A 10,853-nucleotide genomic window follows, 5' to 3' on the forward strand; every position below is an offset into this window, starting at 1 on the left:
TGGTGAATTTGAAGAGTTAGTGTGTGTGTGTGTGTGTGTGTGTGTGTGTGTGTGTGTGTGTAGGGCCTCTGCTGGATCTAAGCAGAATGAGTGGTGAAGTGAGGTTCATTCGGCCATGGTTAATGTAATCCTTCCCTGTCAAGGTTGTGACTCTGTGGCTGTGTGGCAGGGAAAGGACAACATGGGCCTTAAAAGCTCTAGTGTACTGTACACACACGCACACACACACACCGCACTCAAGTGCGCACACACAGATACATACACACACACACACACACAGCACAGCACACACACAGCATCATTGTGGCAGGACAAGTGGCAAAGAGAACATGGGTCTTAAAAGCTCCACGTGCTTCCTGCTTTTATAGGTCAGACCATTTTGCTGTAGGGCACTGCACATGAGCACACACACACCAACACACACATTCACCTGCACACACACACACATTCACAGTCAGGCACACACAGTAGATTCCCGAATAACACCCCTCTTAAAACTTTCTCATGGTTCGCTAGTATCCTTGCCCATAGATGGTTTACACCATTATTTTGACATGTTTGGACAAGAGCTACAACTATGAATTCTTGAACACACTTAAACATACTATGCTTGAAATGGTGTGCTTACTCCATAGTGTCATCTATTTAATAAATGCTCTCATTTATGGAGTTCGTTTGACGGAACCCTTGAAGTAACAAATGATTTGGTGCCAGACAGCGTGCAGCTGTGACCCATAATGGAGTCCTCAGAACAATGAGAATCCTGCCTGTTGTCCCTGTGAGTGTAGGATGGCGTCCATGCAACCGTCCCATATGTTTCATACAGAGAGTGAAAGAAAACATTCTAACACCTGACCTCCATACTGGTATAAATAGGAAGGGGGGGGCATCAATAAGCGTGACACCATGTCTGTGAAATCCCATTGATGGGCTCCCTCTGTACCCAGGTATGCGCGGCAGCGATATACTTCCCCGTATCATTTCCTGTCACTTTGGTTTTCTCTGCCACGGTTCCTGGAAAAGAGAGAGTGGGAGCGTTGTGAAAACCMTRCAGCCTTCATTTAGAAGCAGATCGTCTGGTGTTTCCAGTGGAAAGTGTCTCCATAAAGAGTTCACATCAGTTCAGTAGGAACTTTGATGGATTAGACTTGGAGTGTCTCCAATGTATTCCTGATGTGGAGTCAGCAGTAGGGAGACGTTTGTGCTGATTTTAGATGGGCCCGCTCACTAATAATGCAAATTATCTTTAGGGAGCTTTGTCCAAAGCCAGCTCCTTTTGTTAGTCATTGGCTCTTTTTCTGTAATTACCCTCCAAGATAAAAAAAAAAATATATATATGGGATATTACAGCATGTCCAAGCAGGTTCCCCCTAGTTTTCTGTGTTGTACTTCAGGAACACACACTGGTACTCAAATGAACCTGCACAGACAAAAGACACTCACTCTGTTAAGACATTCATATGAACACACACACACACACACACACACACTCATTCACTCTGTTCAGACATGCATATACACTTGCATATATATCCACCTCCCTATCCTTTCACTAATGATGTCATATCCTGCTTCCTCTCCTCCAGACTATCAAGGCCACCTCRCCGCTGGGTGACCCTAGAGTGACCTATAACCTTGAGGAGGGTCAGGTGCCGGAGACCAACATGCCTGTCCGCTACTACATCAAACCCAACAGGGCTGATGGCTCTGCATCCATACTGGTGGCTGAACCTCTGGACTATGAGACCACGCGCTTCTTCACACTAAGGGTCAGAGTGCAGAACGTAGCTGCTGTTCCACTGGCCTCTTTTACTACGTCTACGTCAATGTTACAGGTAGGAAGGCATTTTCAAACCAAGTGGGTGTATAGTTGGTAACTCTGAGAATTTTAACAAGTGTGTATAGTGTACACTCCTGAGATTTTTAACAAACGTGTGGTATACGCTGTACACTCTGAGGATTTTAAACAAGTGTGTATAGTGTACACTCTGAAGATTTTAAACGTGTGTATAGTGACACTCTGAGATTTTGAACAGTGGTGTATAGTGTAACACTTGATTTTAACAAGTGTGTATAGTGTACACTCTGAGATTTGAAACAGTGTAGTATAGTGTACACTCTGAGATTTTAACAGTGTGGTATAGTGTACACTCTGGAGATTTGAACAGTGTGTATAGTGGTCACTCTGAGATCTTTAAGCAGTGATGTATAGTGTACACTCTGCAGATTTGTAACAGTGTGTATACGTGTACACTCTCTGCAGATATTTAACAAGTGGTATGGCACTTTGAATTAATGAGTCCTAAGTGTACACTCTGAGATTTTTAACAGTGATGCTATAGTGAGTACACTCTGAGATGTTTAACAGTGTGGTTAATAAGTGTACACTCTGAGCATTTTAACTAGGTGTGTATAGTGTACACTCTGAGATGTTTAACAGTGTGTATAGTGTACACTCTGAGATTTTTAACAGTGTGTATAGTGTACCACTCGAGATATTTAACAGTGTGGTATAGTGTACACTCTGAGAGATTTTTAAGCAGTGCTGTATAGGGTGTACACTCTCTGAGATTTTTTAACAGCTGTGCTATAGTGTACACTCTGAGCTTTCTAACAGCTGTGCTATAGGTGTACACTCTGAGATTTGAACAGTGGTGTATAGTGTACAATCTGAGATTTGAACAGTGGTTAATAGCGTAACTCTGAGATTTGAACAGTGTGTATAGTGTACACTCTGAGATTTGTAACAGTGTGGTATAGTGTCACTCTGAGATTTTAACAGTGTGTATAGTGTACACTCTGAGATTTTAACAGTGGTGGTATAAGTGTACACTCTGAGATTTAACAAGTGTGTACACAGTGTCATGGATTTAATATATATCAGGATTTTAAACGTTCGTAGAACTCTAGATTTTGACTGTGTATTACACTCTTAATTTAACAGTGCTATAGTTAATTGACGCTGGGATACTTTACTCCTGAGGCATGCAACTTATGGAAACTACTGTGGTCTTCGTAGCTGCATTTGATAGAGCATGGTGCTTGTAACTTGCAGGGTTGTGGGTTCAATTGCCTGGGCCTGTAATGTATGCAACTCATGACTGTAAGTTGCCTTGGATAAAAGTGGTCTGCTAAATGGATATATTTATGTATACCTTGGCCACACTTATTCATCTTGGGTCATGACTTGCTGGAAGGAAGTGAGTTTTTTATGAGGAAAAGAGAGAGAGAGAAGACAGAAGAGCAGGCTTGGAGCAGTAGGAAGAGTGGAAGAGGCTTTCAACACAACATAAATACTTGAAGCTCCAGCTCAGTTAATGAAGGAGGGAGGCTGAGAGGAGGAAGAGAGGAGATTGAAAGGTAATGACAGGGGAGGAATGTAAGTCCCCGAAGCCGTTGGAGGAGGTGTATAGCTAGCGACAGAAGCACTAGACAGCTAAAATGACTGGGCTTGTTTAGCGACGACTATACCACATGCGGCCAGTGAAGGAAGGCGGGAACATATATCAAGCTCTAATAGCGTAAAGAAGAGGGTATTCTTGTCTGACTTTGTCAATAATTGTATTTTTGGGGCTTTAGGGAATCACAAATGTGTCACTCATCTCATGGGATATCTAGAGAGTAGTCTTAACCTGGAGAGTCAGTGAGCCTGAGTTGGGTTTGTCTTACTTAGCATTAGCATTGTTGAGGTCAAATCAATAGGAGTGGTAGGACTCTGTTAGTCATGCTCCTAATAGAATGATCCTCCTCCCTACCCTGAACCGTCTTGGCCTGTCTCTCCATCTGCCAGATGTAAACGACAACGTCCCCTTCTTCCTGTCCTCCACCTACGAGGCTACCGTTTCCAGAGGGGGCAGAGATTCGGAACATCGGTGGTTCAGGTTTCTGCTACGGCCTCGATTCAGGCCTCCATGGAATGGTGAGACCCTGCAGACTCTATTGCGAATGACTACATTCCCCAATCACTTGATTTTCTTATAATTTTCAAAATGAGAATAATTCAACAGATACACATATTGTATGTCATTTTGTCCTGATATTGGCATTAACGTTTCGATCTTTGTCTACAGATAACTATGTGATCTTGAAGGATGAGAGTGGAGACTCTCAGTACTTCGCTATTTAACTCCTAACCTGGGGTCGTACACGCCGCGCCTCGGTTTGACCGTGAGCAGAAAGGTTCCTCCCTCATAGGGTCCAGTCTCAGGACAGCTCCGAGTCAGCCCAGGCCTGGACAGCAGGGCAGCCAACACTGGTGGGTATCTCACATAGCTACACTCCTATGCATACACACATGTTGCAGTCCATACACGGCACACCTATCCAGACACGGGAATCTCTGAGTATCTACTCTCTCATAATAGGTAGCTCTGTCCCCTTACCCACCCTATCTCCATCAACCCCCCATTACTAACCAGTCAATAACACATCAGTCGTTTTCTAACCAGGCAGTAACAGGAACAAACACGAAACACAAAACACACCCACAACACACACCACCAACACACACACAACCACACACCACACACACACATGCACACACCACATACACACACACACATAAACACACCACACACACACACACACACATACACACACACACACACACACAGCTGACTTATCCTGTTATAAGCATGAACTTCATCATTAGGACGTCGTTAAGCGATGCTCTATGGAAGAGCTAATGCTAATCTGGGTTTTTGGGTCATATGCCCGCACACAGAGGTACGCAAAGAACAGTGATGCTACAATCTACCCACAACACACTGTTTGTTCAAGCCTCAAGGTCCGCTAGAGTTCATACGGAAATGATAGCTAATGCACATTTTCTCCTTTAGCCCCTGTTGGTATTAACTGTGCTGTGTTTCTGTGAGGTTAGATGGTTAATGCTTCTGTTTTCTCTTTGCCAGGTGTGAATACTTAGAGTAATGTACTCTCTTTTTAATTCTTTGGTCCACATAGACCAAGCCAATGTAATTTGAATGTCAGAGTACTATACATTAGTGTTTGCTCTCTAGGTCATGCTTCAATCTGGATTGGTTGTTAGTCCTGAGTAAAGGATCCCTCTCATTGGTTTCACACAGACACGGCCTACGTACGGATCCTTGTGACGAGTCAACGAAACGCTCCGGCCTTTCGCCAATCGGTGTACGAGGTTTAGCGTGGAGGAAGACAAGGAGGTGGCTTTCGTCCTCATCACGCTGACGGCCAATGATGAAGATGAAGGTGAGGCACATTGGGTTTGGTCCTCAGGGTGGGGAGGGGTTCAATCAGTCAACCTGGGTTTAGACTTTTTTGTTGTTGAAAATTGCGCTCACATGATAAGTAATAAATAAAGTTCTGGGGTGCTAGTTTCCCTGGGACGTAGTTTATAACATTATTTGGACAGCACTTTTATAATTCTAATGTTTACTCCCTGGAAGATTATCTTTCATCTTTACAAGGCCTTGGCAGATACAAGTCTGAAGACACCCGAACCATAACAATTGAGAATTGAATGTAAGCACAATGTCAGTCCATGAGTCCAGTAGTCATAATGTTCTTTGTTGAAGTGCTGATACTCATAAAGGATTTGGGCTCTAGTGGTACAGTGTGTGTTTATCCTGGTGTCCGCTTTTCCTACTTGTCTGTTCAACTCTGTCTCTCGACTGTAATGGAATCACTCACTCTCCCCCTGTCACTTCCTCTGTGCTTATTGATTCCTGTCAATATAAGTTGAATTGTTCTGTTGTGCTTGTGAGCCACAGGCATCCACAGAGATTAGAAAAGGTATAGGAGGTATATTTTGTAAAGAATACTCTCTGTCTTTCTCTCTCCGTCTCTGACTCCCACTCTGTCACTCTTCTCCTATTCCTCTCATTTTCTGTCAGAGCGTTGTTAGCAAATCTCTGTGGTGATGTGGGAGGTATGGATGCGGCCCCCGAGGTAGTCATTTGATGTTTGTCGTCTTTGCTTATTTATTGATTTGTTTCCAGCAACACAAAGGATACCGAACGTGGTATAAGATCGCCTAACGCGTCATCCAAAGATTAATCGATAATACGTCGCATCTTCTACCTCCTCTGAAAAATCTCCCTACCCATACAAACAAGCAAAAACCAAGATCCAAGGTAAGGAGGAGGAGGAAAAGGAGGATTTATCAGACCGGGAGGAAGAGACGGAAGGGCACAAACAGAAAATATAAAAACAAAGAGGAACAAACTAAAAAATGACTACTATCGGGGGGCCGCATTCCACACCTCCCACATTCCCAACAGAGATTTTGCTAACACGCTCTGACAGAAAATGAGAGGAATAGAGAGAGAGTGACAGAGTGGGAGTCAGAGAGCGGAGAGAGAAAGACAGAGAGTATTTCTTTACAATAATATACTCCTATATACTTTTTCTTAATCTCTGTGGAGCCTGTCAAAGCATAAACAGAACATTCAACTTAGATATGACAGGAATTCCATAAGCACAGAGGGAAGTGACAGGGGGAGAGTGAGTGAATTCCATTCAGTCGAAAGACAGAGTTGAAAACAGAACAAGTAGGAAAAGCGACACCAAGGATAACACACACTGTACCACTAAGCCCAAATCCTTTATGAGTATCAGGCACTTCAACAAAAAATTATGACTATGGACTAACATAGTGGACACGATCATTTGTGCTATACTTTATTCCATCTCAATTGTTTGTTGGGTGTCTTTCAGACTTGTATCTGCCAAGCCTTTGTAAAGATGAAAGATAATCTTCCAAGGGAGTAAACATTAGAATTATAACAGTGCTGTCCAATAATTTATAACTAGTCCAGGAAACTAGCACCAGTAACTTATTTATTTACTTATCATTGTGAGGCGCAATTTTTTTCAACAACAAAAAAGTCTAAACCCAGGTTGACTGATTGACCCTCCCCACCACTGAGACCACCCAATGTGCTCACCTATCATCTTCATACTCATGTGGCCGTACAGGTGATGAGGACGAAGCCCACTCCTTGTCTTCCTCCACGCTAACCCTCGTACACCGTGGGCGAAAGCCGGAGCGTTGTCGTTGAACTCTGTCCAAGGATCCGTACGTAAGCCGTGTCTGTGTGAACCAATGAGAGGGATCTTTACTCAGGACTAACAACCAATCCAGATGAAAGCATGGACCTAGAGAGCAACATAATTGTATAGTATCTCTACATCAATTACATTGGCTTGGTCTATGTGGACCAAAGATATTAAAAAGAGAGTACATTACTCTAAGTATCACACCTGGCAAAGAGAAAACAGAAGCATTAACCATCTAACCTCACAGAACACAGCAGTATAATACCAACAGGGCGCTAAAGGGAGATAATGTGCATTAGCTAGTCATTTCCGTATGAAACTCTAGAGCGGGACCTTGATGGGTTGAACAAACAGTGCTGTTGGTTGGGAATGATTGTAGCATCACTGTTCTTTTTGCTGTACTTCACCTCTGTGTGCGGGTATTATTGTGACCCAAAACCCAGATTAGCCATTAGCTCGTTCCATTAGAGCATCGCTAACGACGTCTTAATGAATGAAGTTCATGCTCTATAACAGGGATAGAGCCAGCTGGTTGTGTGTGTGTTGTGTGTGTGTGTGTGTGTGTGGTGTGTGTGTGGTTGTTTGTGTGTGTGGTGGTGGTGTGTGTGTGTGTGTTGTGCGTGTGTGTGTGTGTGTGTGTGTGTGTGTGTGGTGTGTGTGGTGTCGTGTGTGTGTGTGTTTGTGTTTCTGTGTTTGTTCCTGTTACTGGCCTGGTTAGAAAAGACACTGATGTTTATTGACTGGTTAGTTAATGGGGGGGTTGATGGAGGATAGGTGTGGTAAGGGGACAGAGCTACCTATTATGAGAGAGTATGATACTCAGAGATTCCCTGTCTGGATAGGTGTGCCCGTGTATGGACTGCAGACATGTGTGTATGCATAGGAGTGTAGCTATGTGAGATACCCACCAGTGTTGGGCTGGCCCTGCTGTCCAGGCCTGGCTGACTCGGAGCTGTCCTGAGACTGGACCTCTATGAGGTAGGAACCTTTCTGCTCACGGTCAAACGAGGCGCGGGTGTGTACGACCCAGTGTAGGAGTTAATACGGAAGTACTGAGAGTCTCCACTCTCATCCTTCAAGATCACATAGTTTATCTGTAGACAAAGATCGAAACGTTAATGCAATATCAGGAAAAATGACATACAATATTGGTGTATCTGTTGAATTATTCTCATTTGAAATTATAAGAAATCAAGTGATTGTGGGAAATGTAGTCATTCGCAATGAGTCTGCAGGGGTTCTCACCATTCCATGGAGGCCTGAATCGAGGTCCGTAGCAGAAACCTGAACCACCGATGTTCCATTCTGCCCCCTCTGGAACGGTAGCCTCGTAGTGGAGGACAGGAAGAAGGGGACGTTGTCGTTTACATCTGGAGATAGGAGAGACAGGCCAGAGGTCAGGTGTAGGGAGGTGATACATTCTATTAAGAGCATACTAACAGAGGCTACCACTCCTATGATTTGACCTCAACAATGCTAATGCTAGTAGACAAACCCAACTCTTAGGTCACTGACTCTCCAGGTTTTAAAGACTACTCTCTAGATATCCATGAGATGAGGAACATTTGTGATTTCCCTAAACGCCCCAAAAATACAAATTATTGACAAAGTCAGACAGAATACCTCTTTTCTTTACGCTATTAGAGCTTGATATATGTTCCCGCTTCCTTCACTGGCGCATGTGGTATGAGTCGTCGCTAAACAAGCAGTCATTTTAGCTGCTAGTGTTTGTCGCTCAGTGATTACACCTTCTCCCAACGGGCTTCGAGGGACTACATCTCCCCTGTCATTACCTTTCAATCTCTCTCTTTCCTCCTCTCAGCCTCCTCCTTCATTAACTGAGCTGGAGCTTCAAGTATTTATGTTGTGTTGGAAAGCCCTTCACTGTTCTCTACTGCTAAGCCTGCTTGCTGTCTTCTCTCTCTCTCTTTTCCTCATAAAAACTACTTCTTCCAGCAAGGTCATGACCCAAGATGAAAAGGTGTGGCCAGTATTGTACATATATATAATCCATTTAGCAGACACTTTTTCCAAGGCAACTTACAGTCATGAGTGCATACTTTTACAGGCCCCAGGAATTGAACCCACAACCCTGGCAGTACAAGCACCATGCCTCTATCAAATGAGCTACAGAGGACCACAGTAGTTTCCTAAGTTGCATGCCTCAGGAGTAAATGTATCCAGCGTTCACACTACTATACACACTGTTAAAATCTCAAGAGTGTACACTATACACACTGTTAAAATTAAGAGTGTACACTATACAACTGTTAAAATCTAGAGTGTACCTATACCTTTAACATCAATGTACATAAAAAGTTAAATCTCAGAGTGTACACTATACACACTGTTTAAAGATCTAGAGTGTACACTATAAACACACTGTTAAAATCTCAGAGTGTACACTATACACACTGTTAAATTCAGAGTGTAACTATAACACACTGTTCAAATCTCAGAGTGTACACTATACACACTGTTCAAATCTCAGAGTGTACACTATACACACTGTTAAAATCTCAGAGTGTACACTATACAACACTGTTAAAATCTCAGAGTGTACCTATACACACTGTTAAAATCTCAGAGTGTACACTTACACACTGTTCAAATCTCAGAGTGGTATAATTAGAGTGATATATAAAAAAATCTCAGAGTGTACACTATAAATTCAATTAAATCAGAGTGTACACTATACATGTTAAATCTCAGAGTGTACACTATACACACTGTTAAAATCTCAGAGTGATACCACTATACACACTGTTAAATTCAGAGTGTACATCTGTATCAGATAACTACTGTTAAAATCTCAGAGTGTACATATAACACACTGTTAAATCTCAGAGTGTACACTATACACACTGTTAAATCCAGAGTGTACAATACACACTGTTAAAATCTCAGAGTGTCACTATACACATGTTCAAATCCAGAGTGTACACTATAACACACTGTTAAAATCTCAGATGTTAGATTACCTTAGAGTGTACACTATACACACTGTTAAATCTCAGCGTGTACACTATACACACTGTTAAAATCTCAGAGTGTACACTATACACTGTTAAAATCTCAGAGTGTACACTATACACACTGTTAAAATCTCAGAGTGTACACTATACACACTGTTAAATCTCAGAGTGTACACTATACACACTGTTAAATCTCAGAGTGTACACTATAACACTGTAAATGCCTCCTACCTGTAACATTGACGTAGACGGTAGTAAAAGAGGCCAGTGGAACAGCAGCTACGTTCTGCACTCTGACCCTTAGTGTGAAGAAGCGCGTGGTCTCATAGTCCAGAGGTTCAGCCACAGTTGGATGCAGAGCCATCAGCCCTGTTGGTTTGATGTAGTAGCGGACAGGCATGTTGGTCTCCGGCACCTGACCCTCCTCAAGGTTATAGGTCACTCTAGGGTCACCCAGGGGAGGTGGCCTTGATAGTCTTGGAGGAGAGGAAGCAGATATGAATCATTAGTGAAGGATAGGGAGGTGGATATATATGCAGTGTATATGATGTCTGAACAGAGTGAATGAGTGTGTGTGTGTGTGTGTGTGTGTGTTGTGTCATATGAATGTCTACAGAGTGAGTGTCTTTTGTCTGTGCAGTTCATTTGAGTACCAGTGTGTGTTCCTGAGTACAACACAGAAAACTTTCAGAACCTGCTTGGCATGCTGTAATATCCCATATATTTTTTTTTTTTTATCTTGGAGGGAATTACTGAAAAAACCAATGACTAACAAAAAGAGCGGCTTTGGCAAAGCTCCCTAAAGATAATTTGCATTATTAGTGAGCGGCCATCTAAAATCAG

The 10,853-nt window shown here is 42.8% G+C and overlaps 1 protein-coding gene across 1 annotated transcript in view; it reads left to right on the forward strand.

Annotated features, from left to right (window-relative positions):
* LOC111958657 (putative neural-cadherin 2) overlaps window positions 1-10,853 on the forward strand; it is a 79,524-nt gene that overhangs the window by 38,294 nt on the left and 30,377 nt on the right. The window contains 2 exon segments of the mRNA XM_070437330.1: window positions 1,587-1,815; window positions 1,818-1,835. Coding sequence (XP_070293431.1) covers window positions 1,587-1,815; window positions 1,818-1,835 — 247 coding nt within the window.

This window comes from Salvelinus sp. IW2-2015, linkage group LG35, assembly GCF_002910315.2.
Source record: "Salvelinus sp. IW2-2015 linkage group LG35, ASM291031v2, whole genome shotgun sequence".
Classification (NCBI taxonomy): domain Eukaryota; kingdom Metazoa; phylum Chordata; class Actinopteri; order Salmoniformes; family Salmonidae; genus Salvelinus; species Salvelinus sp. IW2-2015.